Source organism: Leuciscus leuciscus (assembly GCF_965113295.1).
Source record: "Leuciscus leuciscus genome assembly, chromosome: 19".
Taxonomy (NCBI): Eukaryota; Metazoa; Chordata; class Actinopteri; order Cypriniformes; family Leuciscidae; genus Leuciscus; species Leuciscus leuciscus.
In genome coordinates this window covers 27,426,950-27,453,912 of record NC_138743.1, presented here as the reverse complement: position 1 = coordinate 27,453,912, position 26,963 = coordinate 27,426,950, and the positions used below count along the sequence as shown (strand labels likewise).

Below are 26,963 nucleotides of genomic sequence, written 5' to 3'. Positions count from 1 at the left end.
CAACTTCTTTCTGTTCATTCTACCCTGACTTAAATAACTGTTTGTGCCATATCATCCACATATTTCCTAGCAGTCCTTATAGTAAAAAAAAAAAAAAAAATTGTCATGTGACTTGTTTTTCTGTTGTAATGCAATTGTCAGTAAGATTCAAGAATCATTCAAATTCAATACATTTTACTTCCCTAAAGGTTTTATTTGCCTTGTCGAACTTGTTCCGCAGTTTTATTTCAGATTCAGTATTGATTCTAAAAGAAAACAACGAATGTGTTTATCTCAGAGGTTGGAATGATGTCAAATCACAAGATATATGGAAGAATGGGAATACAGAAAAGACAACTTTTTTAAAAATTAAAAATGACTAGAGAGTCATGGAGAAATGGGGTAAATGGGGTGAAAGGGAGGTCAGGGGTGTCACAGTGATCACAATGTCTTGGGTCACAAGTTTGGCTTTATTAGAGCATCTAAAGCAAGATGAGCAATAATAAAAGCATAAGATCAATGATAGCATTTTATTAACCAACACAAATTTTGTTCACAATGATGGATCTCCCATCAGGAGAGCAGAGTAGAGATATCGAGCTTATCACAGACATGAATGACAAACAAACGCATAAAACAATGCCATCGTCATATCCACTCATTCAGTTATGCCTAATTTCTTAATTTCTCTTTATTCTCAGGCAAAATGAAAGTAGGAAGAGAGGACTGCACAGATGAGACTCATCTCGATGGTTCCAACATTCATAAATACAGCCATATGTTTGTCACATTTAGTGATAACAGTGAAATAAATCAACATGTTTTATGAAAAAGAATGGACATATACAACCTCTCTAAATGAGTCACCTATCACTTCATGCTGTAAATAATATGGCTTGCCTGAGATAAGATAATGTGTCATTTTGTTTTGTAAAACATTTGTTAAGCAACCGTTTATTTCAGCTGATTAAAATGCAACTGATGGATTTTTCTGCTCTGATAACAATCCATGCTGGTCTGTAACAATTTAAATGTTTTCGTTTGTGTTATGAATTTATCATTGCCAGATCAGCCTTATCAGTCACAGAGGAGCTTTTATTGAATTTGAAGGATGCCTGATAAATTAATTAGATAACCCCTTTCCATAGTTATCATAGTTTGTAATGGACAATTCAGAGTTTCTTCTGACAAGCCACGTGTCACCCTGTGGCACTAGTAACCTCATTTGTGCGTCTCAGGTATGACTAGTGCTATTACTGTTGATGTTACCTCACTGTCCCCGCCCATGTTCGCTCGTCGTTCCGCATGACCCGCGCGCAGAGTACAAGGTAGAAAACAACGCTGGCCCTTTAAGACGGGAGTGATCGCTCGGCTGGCGACCGTTCCGCGGTATTATCGAGCTACCAACACACATGAGATAGATGGAATTATAACAATGGAATATCACTGCGTTCTGTTTACTGTTTTGTTGCAGTTAATCATCCAACCAGGTAGGATGTTTTATCATTTATTGGTCCTTTATGATCTCACATTGCTTTCCAAGTTTAGAGGAAAGATTCCAGAAAGTTGTTCATTGAAGACTAGGGATGCATATTGCACTTGCTGTAGATGTGAGGCAGCCTTGTTGAATTATTCTTTATGGCTATAACTCAAAACAAAACGGATATTCGATCATTCAGAGAATAATGCATGGACCTGTTGCTTTTTACTTTGAACTAATCTAGATGTAGCTAGGTTCTTTATAGAATCACAATTTTGGCTGTTATCACTAAACGACCATGTGTGCTCTCTTATTTTCCCTCATGATGAATACTGTCTATAAGGAGCTTTCGCACCTCGGTCCACCTTCTATCAGTGCAGAACTCCTCTCTCCAGTTGAAAACTGAACATTAAATATTCTAACGCACGAGAATTCCCACTGATAAACCCAGTGAATCATATCCTCTTCACTTGCCGTGTGGAGGCTCTACATACCATCAATTTAAGGGGTTACGGGATCATTGAAATAAGATAGTGATGATCCGGAGCGCAGGTGAGAATGTAAAGTAAAGCCGATCCTCTCGCGCTGCTCTCAATTATTTATCTCTCAGGCTCGCGCGTGCCCGTCTTCGCGTCAAGTGTAGGAATACGATGCTTGTTTCAGGTAGACTATAATTAGCGAGCGATATGAAGGAAAGAGTGTTAACGCTGAACAAAACTGCACTTTGATATTATTAACTTTATATAGTTCAGATAACAGCTTGGTAAGAACGTGGGTGGCTTGACTCCGCTAAGCAAGCCCTAACCCCCCCAAATGGTTTAGAAAAAAATGCGTGTCTTACAGAATATTAAACTTTATAGGCCACACGTTATAGCCTACATATTTAATGCATAGCATCTTTTTCGTAACCAAAAAGCGGCAAACTTCATCTGAGGAGGTAGCCATAGCAACAGTGCAGCTCGAGCACGTTACGTTAGGATCAGTAAAATTAAACAAGTCGTTAAAAAAAAAAAAAAAAAAAAACTTCATTAGAGATTCACATCACGCTTATGTTTAAGACGTCTTTATAATTGTGTCGCCAAACGTCGCGCGCTCAATTTGAGCCCCAAGCTATTGCATTGATGTGACGGTAGGCTGAAAAGACTCTGTGCGGTTAATTTGTTGGAACAGGTAGGCTTCAGTTTTTAAAAGGTGCCTTATGGGTTTTCATTTGCAGTTAATTTGTAGGCTATCTCATCCTATCAGCATTGATAGCTGTTACGTGTAGCTAAATGATCGTCAATTCCAAAAGCCAGAGAAGTTGTTTTGCATGCTGCAGCTTGACTTTTTCTTTGCCTGCGAATGCTGCACCTCATGGTCATATCAGATGGTCTTTTGTGGTGGTCAGATAAAAAAAAAAAAAAAAGATGATTATCTGGACTGCATCTGTTAACTGACCATTGCGAATCACGTGTTCAGACCTGTATCTTTGGAAAACTTGTGCTTGGAAAAGATACCGCTTTTTTGTCCTTTCAGCTGCTGTAATTTTTATTAATAAAGATGTTTTTTTTTTTTTTTGTGATACATTCAAGTTTCCAAAAAAGGAACATACAGGCTAGCTTTCCTTTTTTAGTTTTTTTGGGGAAAACAATCTGTAATGTTCACTAATTTGAAATCCACCACAATGTGTTAGGCTATAGGCTACTGTGTGGAGAAACCCGGTTATGTAAACCCAAGTCTTATTATGAAACATTTCAATGAATTCAAATGACCAGGTTTAAAGTGAGCGTGGACAATACTGAACACATGCGGTTAACTTTTGCTGTGGTTTTGGCATGAATCTGAAGATCAACTTTGTAACGCCAGAGGGCTTCAGCGCTCAAGTAACTATTTTGCATCGGGTTTCTTCAAACAAATAGCGATACGGACTTTCTCATAAATAACAGCCATGAGAAAACAATTTACATGGAAATATCCATAGGCTAGTTAACAGTAGAGTGCTCTGATATAGGCACAGGCTTACTGTTTGAAATATAGAAATTACGCCAAGAAGTGTCTGAATGGAGATGGTCGTGCTATGTTTGGGCGAGTGCCCCTTGTGGCTGACGGTGGTAACGTAAGTTACGAAACTACAGCCAGATATTTTATAGTACTTTTATATATACATTGGAAAATAAATTGGTGTAGGATTTACTTTGAAACAATTCGATTTTTAAATAGAACAGCTAAAATTGTATTTTCTTGTAAAACATAGCCTACTCCAATAAACTTTTTTTTACAGTGTACAATTTCTTAAAAATGTATAAAAATGTATATTTAATAATAAAAGTGTGAGCAGAGAACATGCACAGAGCCTTATGGTCAACGTGATTTCACCAAGTACATCATGTTCCTGGATCAACATCTTTGCTGATCCTGGGACAACGTTCAAATCAACCAATCAGATTTGAGGGACAGTTTACAGCTTATGTGAAGTTTAGATATACTTACAACCACAGGGTTAGTTAGGTGCTTCTACATCAGTATTATTCACCTTTCATTTCCCTCTGATTTTAGTGATAATATATATAAGTGTGTCTGTATGTATGTGCTTATATTATAAATAACAAATACTTAATAATAAAAATAATACAAATAAAGGGAGCAAGAGTAAGCAGTGAACAAAGGGCAAAAGTGCAAGTAAACATCTGTTTGGCAGGTAAAGGATTGCATGGATACTCAAAGATTATGTAGTAATAATAATGTGTACTCTTGGTTCCTGGAAACTGGTTTCTGTAGTTTTGATGGATATAGGCAAATTAAGGCAATCACGATTGCCATATGCCAATATTCATGCAATTCAGGATTGTCAATGGTAATGTCTTCAAAATGTGTCCAAATAAGCAAATGTGACATATTTGCATCTCCTTCTTTCTTTCTTGTTTCTAAGAACCTTTTTTTCTTTTTTCTTTCTTTCTGATAACATGAGGGACAGGGGGTTGGGGGGTATGCAATGTTGCTTCCATAGTTGCTTCAGGCTAAAATGAGATAACATGATAAAAACGTGAACTGTGGTTTAGCCTGATGAGTAGCTTTCCCTGATGCAAACTGTCACTCTATGCCACGAAAACGGCATCTGCCAAGTCAGGTGCTTTTCCAGAGAAAAAAAAAACGAACAGAATAACTGTTAATGTTGACTTGTTTTCTCCAGTGAACATTGTCAACATCAAAATGACAAATAAGAATCACTGCATGAAAGAAAAGCCTTAAACAATAACAAGACCAATTGGTCACGCACACACATAGAACCCAACCGTTTCTCTGGTAAATATTTAAACCATGCAAAGAGAGCTTTTATCTTGATTACGCCATTACGACACCATTATGAGTTGTTAAAAAAGAGGTGATGTAAAGGAACTGAATTTTCACTCAAAGCTAATGATGCTTGATAAAGATGATAGGATGCGAGATTAATAATGTTTGGACTTGGATGTATATTCAAAATGGAGCCCCATTCTATTTCCTACTGCAGCCTTTTTTCCCCAAATGTTTGCTTTTCTCCAATGATGTATTTTACTGTCATGCTACATAGGGTTTTTCGGTTTGATTATTTTCAAACCTTTACTTAAAACCTTACTTTTTTCCCCTTTTTCTTTGTATATTTTCACCATTCTCCCAGTCATACGGGGAGGGGAGGACAATGACTCTTTTGTTGGTTTAAAACACTAATCTGTTGCTTTTAAGCCTTGTAGCTGTATAAGGCAACACAGCACTTTGAATGGAGAATGATGCTGTACAAACCAAGAATTAGCACAGTCATAAATTTTTTTTTAAAAACCCTTGTAGACTTTTGTAGAATTGTCTAATGTCAAATTACCATTTCTAGAGAAATTAGAATGAGAGGAACTCAGAAGACATACTTTTTTGGATTGTTAAGTTGTGAAACTGTCTATTTCACAGCATTAACTGTCATTTATGCAACTTACATGAGAGGGATTTGATTTGTATGTGCTTGGTATATTCTGTTTATCAATGTTGCTGTTTTTTTTTTCTTTTGCAAAATCAGTAGGCCTACCATAGTATACTGGAGAGTTAAATGCATTTGACAAAATACAATGAAGTCTGCAGAGCTTCATAACTTATCATGTTTACTTTAGAAATAATCTATCCTCTTGCAAGTGTATTAAATGTTAATCTTCTTTATCTTCCAGCTGTGTGCCATGTTCACATTCTTGTTTCCTCTCAGGCAGGTCCAGGCCCACGATCACCCCAGAAGGACCCCAGCTTACAGTACCACTGAACGGCGACTTCAGTTTGCGCTGCCAGAGCAACAGTTCAGTGCGCTGGATGCGAGAAGGCCGTCCCATGCGAATCCTGAAGGAGCAACAAAGGCAGGGTCAACTAACAGTTCTTAAAGTGAGCAAAGCAGCCCCTCACCACATGGGCAGATATTCATGCCATGAGGAGATGTCTGGTGAAAAGAGCTCCATCTATGTGTATGTAAAAGGTAAGTCAGCCTTTTGCATTTGGGAGTGTCTTAATTGGGTGTAGTAAATTGTCTGGGCTGAGTGACATGTCTGTAGGGCAGTATTTAAAGATTTAATGAGGAACCCTCCTTTATGTGTGTACCTTGTCTTGTTATACCTTCGTGTGAGTGCAGCTACTGTACATTTTATGTTTGTACAAGCCTGTTGGAATTGGAAATGTGTGATTAGATACTGTATAGTAATATACATACTGTATAGGTAATGTGTCTGCAACGTTACATGTGTTTGCATGATCTTGTAGTACTTTCTAACACTTTTAGTGCTTCATCTTTGTCTTTCTCTCTCGCTCTCCCTCTATTTCTATGAACGCACACTCCAGTATCTCTCATCTTCCTGTGTGGTTCCATATTGTGCCAAAAACACACTTTAGGGGCCCTAAATACCCGCAATCAACTCTCTGTATTCACCTGTTACCTACATGGCCTTTAATATACAGTATATACATCTATGTCATGTGTTATTTCATGCATGTTCTTATAATCCCATATAATAGAATCTTCAAATTGATCCCTGGCAGTTTTGGACGTGGACAGATTTACTTGATTTTACAAATGTTAACACTGCAGATGTGGGTTATTTTTATTTGTTTATTAGGTATGATGGAGGGTAGTTTTCACTTTCACTCTATTTGTGACACTCTTTCTCTTTCTCTGAGCTGTAATGTCATGATCTAAGCCCCATTGGTTGTGTTTCATTGGTTTTTGATTTAGCATTCCTCTCAGCAGATCCTGAAAATCACTTCAGGAGGAGCATCGTGTTTGACATTGTTGCGGGAGAAGGAGACACGGCCATGATCCCATGCTTGGCCACAGACCCAAATATGACAGAGTTGCACCTGCAGAAATGTGACGGAGAGCCCCTTCCCAGCAACCTGAAATATTCATCCAGCATTGAGACGGGCGTGGTGTTGGATGCTGTTAGGAAGGACTTTGAGGGATGTTACGTCTGCGTCGGGACTCTATACGGCGCCACGGTTAAATCCGGACAATATCAACTTAATGTCCGTCTTGGTGAGAAAAAAAGAGAGGCATTTATAAATATAAGGGCTGTCAATTTAGAGGGCTGTCAATAATGAATAAAAAAACCCAATGCAAATTAATTCAAGCTTGAAGTGCCATCTTCCCAAGAATGGGCAGCAGAGAATGGGTACGGAACCATTCATGCAGGATAAGCTCCTGCGTTCAAAACAGATGGTATACACACATTACTATTCAAAGTTTGGCATCAATAGTAAAGACATTTATAATGTTACAGAATATTATTTCTAATAAAGTCAGTTCATTGAACTTTCTATTCATCAAAGAACCCTAACAAATGGATCCCAGTTTCCACAAAAATGTTTTCAACATTGATAATAATAAGAAATGTTTCTTGAGCAGCAAATCAGCATATTATAATGATTTCTGAAGGATCATGTGACACTGAAGACACTGAAAGTTTTAAATTATAATAATATTTTATAATATTACTGTTTTTACTCTGTTTTTGATCAAATAAATGCAGTCTTGGTGAGCATAAGAGACCTCTTTCAAAAACATAAAAAATCTTACCAACCCCAAACTTTTGAATGGCAGTTTATAGACTGACTGATTAATTAATCACCATAACATATAATTAGTTTGATTAAAAATGTAATTGATTGCCAGTCCAAATACAATAACAAGTGGACACAGACAGGCACCAGACACGTGCATGTCCATGTCACCCCACTATACTTGTTCTTCCTTTCCCACATATTCCTGCTGCTTAGATACAATGCATCATACTTCTTTGCTTTTAGTTCCAGGCGCGCCTCCTCAGATCACACTGGGTCAGCCTCAAAGAGTGCTGCTCACCCAGGGGGAAAAGCTCTCCCTAACCTGCTCCACCTCAAATGTCAACAGCGACATCACAATCAAGTGGAAGGTTCCACGCGGAGTGGTAAGACAAAAACTAACCGGCTCTCACCTATTTACCTGAGCACACTGTGACACTCTTCATGACCATAACACACACATATCGACAGTACATACTGCAGGCTTTATTATTGTAAACACATCAACCGCTTCAATCAATCAAGTAAAACCAATGTTTACGAAAAGCATACTTATAGAAAAGCATACAGTAGGTATGGGTGCACGTCCCAGTTAACCTACTTAATGTGCTAATGTGTTTGTAGACTGAGTGTGAGTGTTTGTTCTTGATATTATGCCCAGAGACAAATTGGACCTTAATTGGTTCAAGGTACACCTCAAAATTCGAAATGATCATGTTTACACAGCAACAGAATACGACTGTCAGCAGAGTTGTGTGTCATTCAGAAGTGAACTGAAAATTACATTTAAATTCCAGTTTAAGTCTTGAATTTTGAATATTTGAATTGAAGTAGCAAACAGGATGCAGAATTTCAAATGGAAGTAGAATTAAAACTAACTCAAATTCAACAGATATTTTTAAATATGAAAAACTTTGAATGTTGTTTAAAGCCTTGTTTAAAAGTTTTGAGAAAATTTGGAAGAGATGGATAGACGGATGGTTGGACAGGTCCTCAGTCTTGCATTGAGACTAAACTGGCATCAGTGACTGATATTTGAGAGATGAATAACACACTTTCTTTCATATAAAGATTATAAAAACAACCACACCTACACATATAGACAACCACAAGCACTTTACCCAAGACAAGGTCTATGCCTCATCTCTCCAGAGTTGCCCAATCAGCTTTGTGTCTGTTTTCTTTCTGCATGTGCCAAGCAACCGTCAGTGCAGATGACCTCGCATCTCCTGACTGAGCCTGTTTCTCACGTGAGGAACGCCATCCTCAGCCTGGGGTCTGTGACGGTCCAGGATGCAGGGAGTTACAACTGTGAGGCCATGAACGAAAAAGGGACCAGTGCAAAGCCGGTCTGGGTCGACATCTATGGTAGGTCTCTGTTGTTTCAAACACCATTTTCAATTTTAAAAACTATGGCTGGCACTCTATTTTAAGGTCCTTGTTACAGTCTAACTACGTATTTTAAGTACTGAGCAATAATAATTAACAACATGTGCTTACTATGCAATTAGCGTTTGAATTAGGTTATTTGCATGTAGTTATGCATACTTTACAGTTATTACTACAGTAAGTACATATAGCACTTGTAACAAGGACACTGTGACATAAATTGTTACCAAACAATCATGAGACTTTTTATTGAGACTGTTTCAAAGGATAAAATTATGTTTTATGTGTTTGTGTGTGTAGAAAAAGGCTTTATTAACCTAACAAGTGTGAATAACAGCACTAAGAGAGTGCGCGCTGGAGAAAGTCTGTCCCTGCGTGTGGTAATGGACGCTTACCCGAAACCTGATTTGTTTTCCTGGAGGTACAGAGATGTAAAACTAACCAATACTACTGATCATGTCATTACCAGCCGGTCACATGGGAATAGGTATGATTTTGTAATGTTTTTTTACTCCTAACATTTCTTGTTTTTCATATGTAGCAATTGTTAGGGATGTGCATCATATTGGTACCATATCAGTTATCTGGACAATATTAGTTTTATATTATTATTGGAAATATTCGTCGATATTGTGCATTTAATTGTGCTGTGTTTTTAAATTTAGATCACCTTTGCCATCATGTAACTCAGTTATAATTCATTTTTAAAAACACTAATAATTTAAAAGCATGTTTCATCTTTAGCAAATCTCTCAATATCAATATTTTTTTATACGGTGCATTATAATGTTGTGAAGCCTACATTCACTTGCGACATTTAAAGTGATTATTTTATTTTTTAATTTTTTTAATAGGTTTATAGGTTATCAGCCATAACATGAAAATAATTATTGGCTCATCAGTATCGACCATATTTTTAATACCAGTGCATCCCACATATTGTGCAAAATCCACATTTTATTCCATTAATTCAATGAACTGAAAGATACTAAGTAATTCATGTTTTTTTTTCTCTTTATTCAACAGTTACACCAGCGAGCTGAAACTAGTGCGTCTCAAGGTGTCAGAAAGCGGAGTTTACACATTTTCATGCTCAAACGGAGACGCAACTGTTCATCAAACGTTCGAAGTCTATGTCATAAGTGAGTGAAAAAATTGAATGCAAATGGCAAATATTTGCACTTTTCACTTGCCAGAAAAGAGTATAGAACGTATGTGATTATGACTTTTTGTGTGTATTCTTGTTCAGTAATAATCAGTCATATTTCTTGGACATTGTGCTGGGTAAAATAACTTAATTGTCTAGGTAAGACCCTGGCTTAAAGCCCTCTAACAATAGTAGAGGCCATGTAAAAACAGATATGAAAGGACTGGCCTTCAAGACTGCAAATAATACCTTTTATCATTATCATTTATCATCAATCATTTTCTTTTCAATTAGAATTATTGATCGCCCATTATGAACGGATATAATTTTTCGTCAAACAGGTCTCCCATGATTCGACCCACAAGTAATCGCAAATGAGACAGCTGTACAAACATCTATCCCACGAACCAGAATTGTAAAACTGACCCTGAATTAATCTTTGACTGTTAGGTAAACCACAGATTGTGTCCTATGAGGGGCCGATTGATGGACAGGTGCGCTGCGCTGCAGAGGGTTACCCCACTCCTCAGATCAAGTGGTATTACTGTGACCAACCCCATTCCAGGTACGTGACTTTCTACATTTTTGTTTGTTTCGAATACACCCACAATTTTGGAAAAGTTCCTACAATGGGCTTCCAAAGTTGGTTTCCAAAATTAGCGGTACCTCCCTTGAGCAGTGTTAACATATTAGCTTCTCCAAGAGTACATTATGGGATAGCCACTTACCGTTAACTTGATGTTTGATGATTTGACAACAAAGCTTTAGCCTATTATTTATGGGGATAAGCAATTTGACCCTGTCATGATTGTGACTTCACAAAAGCGATTGGTTGCTATCAGTCATGTGACAACGCCTGACAACATGGGAACAAGCCGCTCCCACGTGGCTGTTTATTCTTGGATAGTAACAGTGTTGACAGAACACCTTAGCACAGACTTAGTCACAAGCTTATCCAATCAATTCCTCATGGTGATCAAATGCGATCAGGATAAGATGACCTGCTGCAATTTGAGCATATAAACATGCAGTGCAATTTGTCTTTTGATCTTGTTTGTGTGATGCTTGCTTTATCTGTCATCGGTTTGGTGGTTTTCTCAGCAAACAGGCATTCCACTGTTGAGAAACATAATGAGTGGTTTCCACCATGCTAAATAAAGTAATTAACAATATCACTCAACAAGAAAGAGATGAATTTGAGTTGAGATTATTTGTTCTGCCTTTATATTAAAAGCTACCTTTGAACTCAACTCAGCAACACTTAATTTTGAGAGCGGAGAGAGACAAAAGAATTGTACAAAAATGAAGCAAATAAATCAAAGCACTTGACGGCATTGCATTCCACTCTGATGTTTTTTTGTTTTTTTTTAAAGAGCCCTTGAGGTCTGTCACTTCACAGCATGTTATTTTGCATTCTTAAGCAAGAAGCTATTTCACACATATCTGTAAAAATCCGTCATAGACCCTGAATGCAGCGAGAGATGCTTATCATTATCCTTAGAGCTTAAAAGTTGTGTCTCTTGATATGCAGTGGTGCTTAACATTTGATCTTAAGATCTACATGAAACGAAAACTGACCCCATATGCTCCTGGTGTTAGTGTGAACAATTCATGGGTGCATTTTTCAAAGAAAAATGTTAGGCTTCAGAATATTTCCTCAAAATATAAAATGGGTTGCAATGGGCAGTTAATTTTACTTTAAAGCAGGGTTATTATTGTTAAGGAAAACGTTAAAAAAAATTGTTTTAATTGAAATAAAGTTTAATTGAACTAAAACAAATATTACATGAAAAATTAAAACGAACTTAAGAAATTCTGCAACTAACTGAAATAAGTCGAATCATTAAAATTACTAAACTAACTATAAATAAAAACTAAAGAAATCCTAAAATAATATTTAAATATAAATAAAAACGAATACAAATGACAAATTTACTAAAACAAATGAACTGAAAATGAATACTTAAATATATAAATAAAATCGAATTCATAATGTTAATAAAAACTATAGTTGTATATAAATAATACTAAAAATAATAAATAATAAAACGCTGCTTTAAAGGCTATGAAAAAAGTACTGAATATTATCTTGAATATTAGGGTTATGAGCTTTTTTTTAAACATGTTTAGGACTGTGCACGAAATACCTTTTTTAGTAGTATTTTTTTTTCAATAGTTCCTTTTATGCAGTGTTTCTGGGAAACAGTTCTACGAAGTAATTACATGTTCTTGAGAAGTGCAAGATCAAGAATTTACAACTGTGATGCATGCTTCCTCAGGTGCTCTAATTTGCTGAATGCCACTCAGGAGGAGGAGGATGTTGTCACTGTCACCATGACAAGTCCTCCCTTTGGGAAAGGCGCAGTGGAGAGCCGTCTAAACATAACCAAGAACAATTATGCCACCCTTGAATGTGTGGCATCTGCCAATGGGGAAATCGTGTACACTCTTTTTTCCATCAGCGGTGAGCAAATAACTTCCCAAATCACACACACATACACACACACACACACACATACACACCCCTTCAGACATTGACTGAAGACTCTTGTTTGTAATTACTAAGTCTCAGCCTCAAACGACTCCCACTAGAGTCTGTTTGCTGACCCTCTGATCCATGCTACTCACAAAACTGGAAAGCACTTTCATTATCTGCAGGATATAATCTGGTTGACTGATTTATGCAACTTCTGAGAGTTAGGGCACATTGAAGATGTTTTTTTATTTACCTGAATATATCTGAGATTTGATTTTATGAATTCAGACACTGCTTTTTTGTTGGACCTTTGCATATCACATACACGCATACGTGTGTGGCCTGTATAGGTTTTGCTCATTTGTCACAGGTCTGGGTGTGTGTCTTTGCTTTGGTGTGCTAGTAGTAAACTATTCTGTTAATTTTGTTGACTTGTTTGTTTTTGGGTTGTCTTCAATCATTGACTCTGAAGGTGTGTCTCAGTTCTCTCCCTAGTTAAGTAGTCATTGCACTGGCCAGGGAGTCAGTCTGTCCCACAGTCTCACAGTATATTTCTAATGTGCATGAAAAGAAAACAATCCTGCAAACTTGAAATGTTATACATGAAGTAGTGTTGAGGCCCGTTCACACCAAGGACGGTAACTATAAAGATAACGATAAATAAATAGTTCTAAAAATCTTTTTCAAAATTAAAGAATAGCAGAGTTCACACCACAGCTATAACGATAACAGCACAGAGAAATGAATCACTTTCAGAACGATTTTATCCAGCTGATGAATGATAAAAACATTGAGAGCCAATCAGAATCCTGAGCTCGAGCATTTAAATTGACAGACAAGAACGCACTTAACATAAACAGAATGATATCGTCCGCTGGTGTGGACACTGATATAGTTATCGTTATAGTTATCGTTGTTGGTGTGAACTGGCCTTTAGAAGAAGATAAATGACCACACATTTATTTTTTTATTTTTTTATTTTAAAATAACTGTTTTCTATTTTAATATTATTTTTAGTATTTAATTCATTTATTCATGGCAACGATGAATTTTCCGCTTCATTTCTCCAGTCTTTCAGAAATCATTTGAATATGCTGATTTGGAGCTCAAGAAACATTTCTTATTTTTTTAGCAATGATAAAAACAGTTGTGTTGCTATATATATTCTTACCCAAAACCTTTGAATATTATATGTACATGATCTGTTCTGCTCATTAAAAGGAAATACAGAATATAGCGCATATTTCATAATGGCACTGTACACCTACAATGAAGATGAAGAACCTTGACCTTCAGTCATCAGAGTCCCAATGTTTAGCTTTCATCTTATACTTATGCACATCATAGAAAACGAGGAAGTGGAATGAGACTCAGAGACCTCGACCCAGGTGCTTCTGGTTTCCCAGGAATGGTTAAACAACCAAACGAGAGGAAACGCTCATCTCCTCACGTTCACTCCAGCTGTGCTTTATCTGCTGGCTGCATCTTTTTAAGGAAATCTAAACCAGCTGCCAACTCGCAGGTCGCCACTCCTGCTCCAGCTCAACCTGTGTAGGCAGACTTTTTGGATAAGAGATATGCAGACTATTATATAAACAGAGGTGCTGAGTTTTATCCCTAATCTTGTTTCCATTGTAAACCTAGCATCACCAACTGTTGGGGATTATCTCAAGGGTTTTGGGGGGTTACGTTTTGGTTTGTTGCAAAACACCAAGTTTTTCCACCCCAGTTAGTGCTGGTATTATTTTTAAAGACAGAATAGTTAACAAAAGGTCATCCACATCCAGCGTAGATTGTGTCTGGTACAATTTTTTTATTTTTTTTATTATCCTTTCTTTGGTGAAAGTTGTTGACTACATTGCCTGTTTTTGCATTTTCTCAACTAAATTAGCTGGAAGGTTAAAAAACCTCTAGTTGAACGTTGACCTTTTTGTAGAGTCCATCAGGAGTTGTACTGGAGATTTTGAGGTTTGTGAGCATGCATTGAGTCCAGTTGCCTCAGGATGTGAGAACTGGTTTAGACTCTCAAGGTTTAGGCTGCAGCAGATCTAGGAAAACCAGTGGGACAATGAGCCTTAGGCTAGACTGTTAAAAATGTTCGACCTCAGCTGAACGAGCTTTTTTTTTTTTGAAAAAAAAAAAAGTGTTTTGTTATGGTGTGTGTTGGTTTGTGGTAGGGCTTGATGGTATGCTTGGATGCAGTGGGATGATAGATGGATGGACGGGGAAGGATGGAGGGTGAGAGAGAGATAGAGAGAGGGAGCAGAAGAGGACTGTAAAAGCCAGTGGCAGGTTTACATGGGATTACTTCCTGCAGAGTCTGCATTCTTTGACTTGAAATGGAGAGAAAGCTTCTTATAGCTTAAGAGCTTACTACACCGCTCAGAACAACGCAGAAAAACAATAACACAACACACATGAACACATACACACACATTGCAAAAAAACACACAGCTATAGTTTCAAAATGTGAAAGAAAATTGAGTCACAAAAATCTCCAGTAAAGAGTTTTACCTCAATTCATTTGTGAGTATTATTCACACCTCTCTAAATGCAAGCACTTAGGACATAATTCCACTGTTTAGGTACTTATTCATTATTTTTGATGGGAATGTATTGTTATATAGGTATTCCAACAGTGTAAATAGCCTATTGTGGTTTTATTTCAACGTCTGTACTTAGTGCAATAATCATTTTTTATTTCCATTAATCCTCTGGCTCAAGTCCCAAGACAAGCATCAGATCTACCTTTTTTTTTTTTTTTTTTTTGCTAACAGAATTGATCCTCAGGGATGAGCCATGTATATTGATTATCCGTCGGTGCCTGTAAGAGATTGCCTTTTTTACGCAAACACACTGTCTAGTGCAGTGATTCCCAACTGGTTCCAATCTGATTTGCAATCAAAATCACAATAAAAACATTCAAGTTATGTATAAAATAACAAAATTACACTTAATACATTTAAAAACATGATTACATTAATACTATATTACATTATTAATGTGATTAATATTAATTGAAATAATTTTAATGATAAAACTTAATTTGATCCATTATGAGTTAAAAGTAGGGATGCACAATATATTGGCAACATATTGGTTATCAGTATTGCACAAGTATCTTTAATTCTTTCTAGTATGTTTACATCATATCAGTCAGAATTTTAAATATTAAGTGCATCCCTATAATTAAAAGGACCACATTTGTGTTTTGATGTTGATGGAGTACATAATTATGTTTTTAATGGCCGCTGAATGCTTTAATCTTCACAGAGAACACTGTTCCTCATGAACTCTTCACACCGTTGCTCATCGGTTTTGTTGCCGCAGCCGTTATCCTTGTTCTCATCCTGATTGTGCTGTCCTACAAATACATGCAGGTAAAGTGTCATTCATTACATATAGCTTGTCTTCCAACACATGAAGTTCATGCATGCTGACTCACTGAGGTGTTTTACTTCTCACCCTATTATAGTAATAAATATTGTAACCTATTGTTATTCTACAGTGTAACTTGTTTATGTTTATTTAATATTAAGCTTTATCCTCAAATTCAACGCAATTTACCTGTCACACCTGGCAGCCCTCTCGCACTTCAGGGAAACTCTGAAACAATAAACACTCATGTAAAAAAAATATTTACTTAGCATGTCATAAGACCTGATGCTTCACCGTGCAGTTTTGCACTGTTGCACAGGGGAGCTATTGGCTATATATGTACACACACACGCACACACCAAATTACTGTCCAAATTTGGGTTTGAATAATTTATGTGCATTTACACTAAACTTTTATTAGTGGACTCTGTTTACTTTTGTCTATCAGAGCACCTCATTACACTTGCAGTAACTAGATCTAAAAGGTTGTTTATGCTTGTCTGAAAACGTCGCTCATTACTTATTTCTTCCCCCATCCCTCTTTCTTTCTCTCTCTCCCTCTCTCATTTCTGTCTCCAACAGAAACCTAAATACCAAATACAGTGGAAAGTCATAGAAGGTATTCATGGAAATAACTACGTGTACATTGACCCTACCCAGCTTCCATACGACCACCAGTGGGAGTTTCCCAGAGATAAGCTGCGTTTTGGTGAGTGAAGTTCCTGAATCGGTCTGCTTTGACTTGTTGGGCCTTGTAAATCATATTCCAAATAATCTTTCTACTTTGGAAAATGTATTTTGTTTATACGCTATGATTGGAAATGTTTACAAGGTTAGATGCACCAAAAAGCATAAAATCCTTTTGAATTTGACAAAACTTGCTGCTTTTCCATGACTATTCCATGGTTTATTGACACTGATAGATAGCGCCTTGTGATCATATCTTCCCCATGAAGGAATAGCTGTATCCGTCAACAAACAGGATCCAACAGGATCTAGCATATCACGCTTCCCCACAAGCCACACCTCCTTGATTCAAAAACAAGTTAATGTTCCAGCTCAAAACTGGCTTTGGACCAGTTTCCAGGTTGATCCATTGATTGTAAACAACTTTATCAGGGAAAAGTGAAATTGATCACTTCATGCTGTATCCATTTTCTGAATCAGTTTTGCTTCCCTGCATCCCCAGGAAAAACTCTAGGATCTGGAGCATTTGGAAAGGTGGTGGAGGCCACTGCTTATGGGATGTCCAAAGCAGACACTGTGATGACTGTAGCTGTGAAGATGCTCAAACGTGAGTGAAAAGCAACAGAGACCATGTTCATAATCTTGAAATACGAGTAGCACAGTAACACCAAGGCGTGTTTAACCAGCATGTTTATTTAAGCAAATAAGGCAGTGTGTAATGACACACCAGAAAGTACGCAAACATGCATGATTTGAAGAAAGGAGGTTAAACATTTCCAGTAACCCACAATTTTTGGTTCCTTGAACATTCTGGGAATAATGTTGATTTATGGTTTTAAACAATAAAACATAAAAAGAATGTTCTTAGAACAATAACCAAAAGGGAACCATACACTAACATTAGGGGAACATTCTCTGTCTGTATTTTTATGTATTACTTTAAAGAAATTGTGATTTTTTTTGTTGTTTTATTAATGCTTTTATTTGTCTTGGTCTTTTTTCCCGCAGCAAGTGCCCATGCCACTGAGAAAGAGGCTTTGATGTCTGAGCTAAAGGTGCTTAGTTATCTTGGCAACCATATTAACATTGTCAACCTGCTAGGGGCCTGCACTATAGGAGGTGAGAGGCTAAGGCTAGATATTATTTTTCCAGGTTTGTGTGTATAGTGTTGTTCTTCATTACGGAAATGGTCTGTTGCACAGGTCCAACGCTAGTTATAACGGAGTACTGCTGTTTTGGTGACCTGTTGAACTTCCTGCGCAAAAGGAGAGAATCCTTCTACTTCACTACTCTGGGAGAAGACTCTTACTATAGAAACATCATGCTGCAGCCAGAACCAAAGTAAGTATGATCAATGCAACTGGTAGTTAGTTTGGAAAGTCATGATCAATGCAACTGTGAAAGTGTGAACTGCTTTTGGGTTAATTAAAAAGAGTTCATGTTTGATCACAGTGAGAGCAGGAATGGATACATGACCATGAAGCCCTCTGTATTGGGGATTCTGTCCTCAGAAAACAGAAGATCACTTAATAAAGGTTGGATCAGTGTATTGTGTCTTCTCATATCTTTTCTTTCCTGTTTTCTTGTCATCTCTTTTCATCTAATCTCTTCTTGTCTCATTTAATCTTGTCCTATGCGTTCTCTTCTCTTGTCATGCCTTTTCTTTTTCTTTCCTTTTCTTTTTTCTCTCTGGTCTCATCTCTTTTTGTCTCATGACTCTCATATTGTCTTGTCCCTTATGTCTCATCTATTCTCCTTCCTTTCTCTTTTCTTGTCTGTTATCTTCTTTTCTTGTTGTCTTTTCTGATCTGTTCTATCTCATCTCTTCTCATCCCCTTTTCTAGTCTTCTCTCCTTTTCTCGTCTCATCTCACCTTCTGTCTTCTCTTTTCTTATCTTCTTCGTCTCTTATTTTTCTCTCTCATCTTGTTATGTCCCTTCGTGTCAGTTGTCTTCTCATCTCTTCTCATGTCATCTCATCTCTTGGTCTTGTGCCTTGTGATCTCATTTCAATCTCTTCTTGTCTCACCTCCTCTTGTGTCGTGCCTTCTCTTCTTGCCCTGTCTCCTCTCATGTCATCTCATCTCTTTTCTTGTTTCACTTCATCTTGTTTTGTCTTGTGCCTTGTATTCTATTCTTGTCTGTTCTCGTCTCGTCTCACCTTGTACCTTCTTTTCTCGTCTCAGCTCTTTGTGTCTCATCTTATCTTGTCCCTTCTTGTCTATTCTTAACAGAATTTGTCACCCCTTTAGGTGATTCATACAGCGATACGGATGCCGTCAGTGAGATTCTGCAGGAAGATGGCTTGACTCTGGACACTGAGGATCTTCTTAGCTTCTCCTATCAAGTAGCCAAAGGGATGGATTTTCTGGCATCCAAGAACGTAAGTGTTTTTTTTGCATTCGTTCTTTCTGACGGATGTTGAGTTTTATATTCCGAGTGTTTGCAGTAATCCGATACTGCAGATCTCTCTTTTCCTCTACAATGCCATTGGCTCACATTCCATTACCTCTGCCCAGTCCTAGATCGGGTTACACAAAGTCATGCACAAATGCACACAAGTTGTCAAGCACATGCACACACTCATTCACAGAGGGTCATGCCGAGAAATATCACATTTCCCCACCTGGTCAGTAGGTCCAGTATTCAATTTAGTGGAAGGAAACTAAATTAGTCCCGCTGTTAAGTGGGCATGTGAGTTTTCTGTCTGTGAATTCATTTCAGCACCTCAACGCTAACTTAGAATATGGTATTTTCAACACTTTTTTGCTAATGAGGTTTTGAATATTGACACTGTTATTGTAAATGTGTGACAGTCCTGACATATGAAAGCAATATTAAGCAAAACCTTTACAAGGGAAGCCAGTCCACTTGGTGGTTATTTTGTTAGTGCCTCCAGGACACTAAATTATATGCACCTAACAGGCATTAGTTGTATCGTAACCACAGTTGTATCGTAAATGTAGCTTCTTTTGCTCAAATCAGGATAAAAAACAAGACATCCATTAATACGGCCAGTTTCTCCCATTCATTTTTCTACAGTATAAGTGGTCTGTCTCTATCCCTTGTACTGTCTCTGCTTTAATATATAATATATTAGTGTGTATGATGGCTAGTATTTCTTCATGTGTGTTTATTGTATGCGTGTTTGTGCAGTGTATTCACAGAGACCTGGCAGCCAGAAACATTCTCCTCACCCAAGGCCGAGTGGCCAAGATCTGTGACTTTGGACTAGCCCGAGACATCACTACTGACTCAAACTATGTTGTTAAGGGCAATGTAAGTATAAACTGTCATTACATTTGACATATAAACAACTTTAACCTTAACTTTATTTTATTTGTAGATTTTCCCACTAGGTTTGGCATGTCACACTGTATACTAATTATCGGATTAAGTGAATAGTCAAGCACAGATCATAGTTTGCTTACGTGATGCTTGACATTTAGGAATCAGAGCTTAACTATACATAATCATGAAAAGCTGTGGAAAAAAAGAATGTGTAATCCATAAATAAGACACTTCCTTACAATTGGATGCTTTTACTTTGCTTTGATGCACTGCTAATGGCTGTCATCCAACATTGTCAAACCCTCTTCTTAAGTCTATTCTGTGGGTGTTGGATGTGCTTTATCCAAAGAGCTTACTGCGAAGAAATCCCTGCTAAAGCAAAATTACAATGTTCAGTTTAAAATACAAGAGCTTTTATTCATGTTGAGACATGTACTAGGCGTGAATTACCCAATGTCTTACAATGGCAAGAGGTTGATGCAAAACAAGCCGGGTACGGGGTAATTTCTGCAATTTTAAGACAGTTGATTTATTTTCCAGAATTTGCATAAAGCAATGTTGCTATAATATTCTACTACTCCATTTGCATCCTGGATTCATGGTCTAAAAGAAGCCCAAAGCAACAGTCAAGCAAACTTGGACTATAGTGTTGATAGTCTTTGAGTCCGTATTCTTTTTGTATATTTATTCCGCAACCAAGTCAGGTAATGTCAATCTACCGCTTGCTAACTAGAACAAAACTGTATGATTGAGGTTTCCATGCACAGCATTTGATTGTAAATTGTTTCAGTGGTAGTCACAGACTGAATCCTTCAAGTAATGTGTGTTGTACTGCATGCCTCCATGCTCTACCTATGTTGTTAAGAAAGGAATGTATTTAATGAGGATATTCTCTGCACAGGCCCGTCTTCCAGTGAAGTGGATGTCCCCCGAGAGCATCTTTGAGTGTGTGTACACCTTTGAGAGTGATGTTTGGTCTTATGGCATCCTGCTGTGGGAGATCTTCTCCCTCGGTAAGTTAAACTTATCTGATCATTATTTTGACTTGGCATGATATACTGCTTTTAATCCAAATATTAATAATGTGCGTCTTTAGGGAGTAGTCCTTACCCGGGCATGCCTGTGGACTCTAAATTCTATAAGATGATCAAGGAAGGATACCGAATGGAGTCACCAGAGTTTTCCCCGAGTGAAATGTAAGACTGAGCTTTAATTTGTTAAAATGTATTTCTGCAGTAAAAAACATATGATATTGGCAACATTTTCACACTAAAACAATGTTCCAGGTTATTTTCGTAAACGAAAATTGAAACTAAGACATCGAAAACTAAGATAAAATAGAAATTTCAACTTAAATGAAAAACTAAAATGAAACTAAACTAACAACAGTTACTGAAAACTAACTGAAATAAAATAATAATTAGCAAAAATAAATAATTGTGTTCGTAATTAATAAGCTCTCATCCTGTACCGGAAAATCAAGTTTTTCCATTGGACTTTATTTTTCAATTGAAACATGGTCTAGACGGACATGTATGACCATTGCGCTCGCATCTCTCGTTTTTCAAAGCAAAAACGCTTTCTGTGTGATCCAGCCCTAAGAAGCAGAAATGGCCAAATAAGTATTTCCATCATGCCTAGACCATATGAAAATACAGCTGTACCTTAAAGGGTTAGTTCACCCAAAAATGAAAATTCTGTCATTAATTACTCACCCTTAATTACTTGTTCCAACCCCGTAAGACTTTCGTTCATCTTCGGAACACAAATTAAGATATTTTTGATTAAATCTGAGAGCTGGATAACTCCTCCATAGGCTTCAATGGGATCGAAATTTGCCGGCCCAGAAAGTAAGTAAAGACAATGTTTAAAATAGTCCAAGTGACTACAGTGGCTCAACCATAAGTTTATCAAGCGACGAGAATACATTTTTTGCGCAAAAAACAAACAAACAAAAATAACGACTTTATTCAACTATTAATTTTCTTCTGTGTGGGCCTCTGACGTGAGTTCGCGTAGTGTAACAGCGGAGCGCTTCTCTGTTGTACATCAGAACGAAGGCTCACTATTGGCCGACGCTGCTCATGTGCGTGACAGAAAGAGACGTGCCCACATAGAAGAAACTGAGCAGAAAACAGAAAAAACAAATAGTATGTCTAGCCCACAAATAGACTTAAATTTTCAGAGTAGAAGTAAACTAAATGTCTGGTCTGAATAGAACATATGCACATGAGTATAGCTATGAGTATATGATATTAAAATATGCAATAGACAAAAAGCATAAATGGATCAATACCAGAAAAAATATTTAAAAGGATTAATCATAGAAATAACCATAAAATAATAATCATAAAAATATTCTTGTTTTTTTTCTTATACACCACGTTTGATTTCATCTATAATATGAATGAGTATGAATGAATAATTTTTACTTTTTAATTTTTGCATTTGTTTGGTTCTTTGTTCAATCTCAAGCAATTATTTTATTTTTATTATTAAGAGGTTTGCACAAGAGTTAACTGTAAACTGAAAACATTAAACTTTGCAGAACTTAAATGTCTTTAACTGGAAGTGTTCTGTTTACTCTGCTAAACTATAATTACTAAAACTGAAACTAAATATATAAAAACTAAACTAAAACTAAAAACCATTAATGAAAGTAATTAAAACTAGACTGAAATTGATAGGAAATTTGAAAATAATATTAAAATAAAAACTAATTTAAAAATGCAAAACTATTAATAACCTTGCAATGTTCCCAATAAATCCAGCGTTGTGTTGTTGTTTCAGGTATGAGATCATGCACTCATGCTGGGATGCCGACCCCTTCAAGAGACCCTCATTTAGCAAGATAGTGGAGAAAATCGAACAGCAAATCTCAGACAGCACCAAACATGTATGTCTTTCTTGTTTTTTTCCTTTTTAGAACACAAAATCTTGTAAAAGTGTAACTGAGGGGTTACACATGCATGGATCAATGACATGATGCTAGTTTTTTATTTTTTTTATCTATTCATTTTTGGCTGTCAAACATGACTGTCAAAGTGTCATAAGATATCAGAAATAATTTGATCTTTTAATGATAAGGCAAGGTTAGTTCAGGTTGTGAAATGCCATGGTGTGCGACTCCCTAAAAACATTGAAGGTGCAATAGGGGATCTGGGAAATGCTAACTTTAGCCTGCTAGCATACTCCCTGCAAATCGCAGCCCAAAGCAACGCCTCAGCCAAAACACATGAACGCGCACAGACCAGAAGCGAGACGACCAGAGACAACGTTATTGGATTATATCATGTATCATTCACCGGTGAGAAAACTTTACAGTACAGTAACAGAACTACAATAACGGACATAAAAAAACGGTTGCCTTCCATTCTCGCTCTGTCTGCACAGCGTACGTGAAACGCGCTGATGGCAAATGATGTCTGCGCCTGTTCACGCAGAAATCATACATCATCAGAGTCATTGCATACGTGGCATGCAAAAACACGTTGACTGACGGATGACATACTATTGTTTAATTCGGACCGAATGCAATGATCGAACGAACATTTTATGGTCCTACGCCTTCCACAGATGATATATATTTCATATCACTTAACATAGTGATTGCTATCAGGATACGAGGAGACTTTCAACCAGCATAAACCAATAAATGTTTCTATAGAGAATCACCTATTGCACCTTTAATTAATAAATCATGATATTTGTATACTTTTTACCTTGAAAATATATTTAAAAGCTGTTTTGAAAATTAATCATGTATTCATGGTGTAAATAAAATGTTCCTATTTTTTATTCTCACTTTATACCACATAACATTTTCATTTCTACAAAAAAACAGATGTGAATACAAATAGTACATTTCTCAGAACTTGACAGTAGATTTTTTTTTTTAATGTCCTTTTCTTTGTGGTGGACACCACATCTCCTTTCTCTTCTTCAGATTTATTTAAACTTCAGCTCCAGGTTGCCTGTTGCTCCGGGACCCCGTGAGGAATCCAGTTCTCCTGTCCAGCGGCTAAACTCAGTAGGCAGTCACAGTACCGCCACTCAGCCCCTGCTGTCCAACAATGATGTCTTCTTGGAAGGGACAGGTTCACATCACCCTCCAGTGTGAAGATCTGATTCCAAGCAAAAATCAGGCATTCTAACAGATGCCATTCATCTACTGGGACCCTTCGCCTTAGCTAAGCGTCATTGTAGCTGTCTGACATGCATGAGGACTTTGGTGGAAAACACTGATCAAAAATCTCTTTTAGGGTCCAAGAGCAGTCGTATTCTTTCCATTCACCTTTCTCGCAGATTGTGTATATAAGCCCCCCTGCCAGAAAGGACAGTGATGGTGTGCTTTCCTTTTACATTTCATGTATTCATTTCTTTGGAATTGTGGGACATCAAACTTTTGAGACAGCTAATAATCCATGCTGGTATCATCCCATGGTACTATATCTTCAATGTGAGTCTGCAGGAGGACTGAACTTTTTATTTTATTTTTTAGAATCCCTTTATTATATGGGATATATAAACACAATAATGCTTATTTTGCTAATTGTCAAGTCTTTACAAGTGACAGAAGTCAAACAGGCTGTTTCAAGTCAGAGACTAGTAAAATCATGATGGATCACTATGAAACAATTGGAAATTTGACTTTCCCAAACCATCTCTGAAGTCTTGGCATTCAATTTGATGTGATCATTTAGCCGAAAATGCATTATAACGCACCTTTAAGATATTGTAACACTCATGTGTTGAATATGTCAGACTGTCAGTAGTAAAAGAGCCTGGCGTGAGAGTAAATCCCACTTATTTTACTATCAACTATTTTGCAGGTCTTTCCAATAAATTCATAAATTCAAATATCAAACACAAAAGGCTACACTATTTGGAAATGATATGTATAAGCAGCAATAACTCTGTAACTTTGACAGCATGATCATGTTGCTGCACAAGCCAAAAACAAGCTACTTGATGCATGTTGCATTTGGAATAGTATTTTGTCAGTTGGCAGCTGAATCTGTAAGACATTTTACATTTAAATAGACCAAATTAAGGTACATTTCAGTTCGCTGTCAGGGAAGGTGTTGAGACACGAAGAGGCAATACATCAAAGTTCATTGTTTACTTTAAACACTCAGCGATATTTTGATTCCACAGCAGTATTATATTATTGGCTTGTGTCGTCTTTTCCTTTTCCAAGAAATGTAATTTGGGACAGCAAAATGATCCAGTCAAGCAGTAATTCAAGCTTGACGTATCAAACTTTTAGACAGTGTTTCTTTTAGGGATCACTTTAAACAGTTTCTTCCTCTTCTCCTTTGTGTTTCAAGGAAAATATTTGGTAAATAAAATACTTATTTCATTTGTATGGCACAGACATAGCTTGTTTCAACAAACTGAAAATGCTTCTTTGAGTAGTTTTATGTATGATGTGGTTCCAGAATGGTGGACTGTAGAAGATCAGTAGCTTCTGTAGCATTGGTTCTGTCCTTTATTCCAGAAAAAAATGGGAGTGATTCCACATTTTATCTTTCATGAAACTGGAAGAGTAGTGCTCTTTTGTATATTTGTAAAGGTTTTGCTCAGTTTCTGTGTTGCGTCTAATTTTGTGCATAAAAAGTAAGGTGGGGGTCTGGTAGTTTCAAGGAGGGACCGCTCTGAGATGGCATCGTCGCTCTGCTTTCTTGTGTTTGTGGAAATCGCTGGTTATCATTTCCTACAGACTTGACTCAGTTACTCTTACTTCTACTTACCACACCAACTGTTGTGCCTGAACTGTTTTCTCTGCTCTTTAGCCAATGAGAATCGTGCTGTTGAAGGTTGAGCCAATAGAAAGCTGCTGCTGCTGTGTAGAAATGGGTGCCAATGGCTTCTTGATCTCTGTAGAATTAGCCAATGAAGGATCTGCCAATAGACGGGTGGCTTTCAGAGCTAGGGCAAAAAGAGTGGCTTTCTGTTACTTAGATAAGCCAATAGGATTCTCATTCCACTGCCAAAAGGAAAAAGGGCAGAGTATTCGTCCGAATATGAGCTACGTACCGAATGATTCAGTCGACACCAACCGCAGTACTCATAGCAGTGCAAACATCAGTAGTCTGGGCACTCAGTCAGTAGCTCGTTTTCCAGGTCTCCCTCTGTTCTTTGTGTCCAGCTGCTTCCTCCGGCGGATGTCTCACTTCCACAAAGACTCAGCCGGGGAGATCCAACTCAGCCCGTATCCCATCTCCACCGCTCCTTTTCGCCACACTGGGACATTGTTCCTGTTGTGCACTGGCTTTTGCTTGCATTTGCGCTAATGAGTTTTGCGCGTCTGTGTGAGCGTGTATGAATGTGTAAATGCAGGTCATTTGCTGTTAAAATACCAGAGCACTGATGGGTTCCTCCAATAGAACGACTGTAGTCAATGAACTTCAGATTGTCTGAATTATACAGCTGAAGCAATCGATGTTCAGCCTGGTACATACATACCATCACTGTTTGCTCTTTTCTTGTATGTAAATAATATATATATATATGTAAATCAAAATGTTGCTTCTTGTTTTGTTATCACGGTACGTTCTCTCATGTGCTGCATATATTTTTGTATGTTACAGTTTGTCACTTCCATGCAATTTCACGTTATCATCTTCTGTCATTATTTTGCCTCTTGATTCATTTATTCATAAGTGCAGTTTTCAGACACACACCAGGTACAGTTGGTTATATATTTAATCCATTTCTATTATATTCAGCGTTGCTTGTTGTTTCAGTATTTTCAGTGTTTGCATTATCGATGAAAGGAGGAACACGTGAAAATAAACACAGATGGTCCAGGAATCCCATTTGTGACCGCATAGTCACTACAGTTCTCATATGCATTTTGAAATGATTGAAAGGTGTTTTGCCCCAGAAAAGATTGTTTAATGTATTTTATTGTATATTTATTTTACAGTTTTTATTTTGAAGACAAATGTGCAAATCCTGTGTGTAGCTCTTGTTACTTCAGTATGTAAATAAATAACTGAAACTATGAATCTTGCAGTTATTAAGATTATTAGCTTCAATTTTTTTGCCATCATGGAGCAATATTATTGGTGTTCTTTAAAAAAATAAATACAT

At 37.1% G+C, this 26,963-nt stretch overlaps 1 protein-coding gene across 3 annotated transcripts; it reads left to right on the top strand.

Annotated features, from left to right (window-relative positions):
- Positions 1–1,310: 1,310 nt before the first annotated feature.
- Positions 1,311–26,878, top strand: kita (KIT proto-oncogene, receptor tyrosine kinase a). 3 transcript variants are annotated; one of them, XM_082147560.1, is made up of 21 exons: positions 1,311–1,469; positions 5,664–5,924; positions 6,690–6,974; positions 7,745–7,884; positions 8,698–8,866; positions 9,188–9,374; positions 9,914–10,029; positions 10,485–10,599; positions 12,314–12,498; positions 15,784–15,890; positions 16,471–16,597; positions 17,078–17,182; positions 17,584–17,694; positions 17,778–17,916; positions 18,028–18,110; positions 18,827–18,957; positions 19,731–19,853; positions 20,767–20,878; positions 20,962–21,061; positions 22,656–22,761; positions 23,812–26,878. In XM_082147560.1, the coding sequence occupies exons 1-21, from the start codon at positions 1,415–1,417 to the stop codon at positions 23,983–23,985; spliced, it is 2,931 nt and encodes a 976-aa protein (XP_082003686.1). In that variant the 5' UTR covers positions 1,311–1,414; the 3' UTR covers positions 23,986–26,878. The 3 variants fall into 3 exon arrangements, with proteins under 3 accessions (XP_082003686.1, XP_082003685.1, XP_082003684.1); XM_082147559.1 differs by having other exon boundaries at positions 6,687–6,974; XM_082147558.1 differs by having other exon boundaries at positions 6,675–6,974.
- Positions 26,879–26,963: the final 85 nt, after the last annotated feature.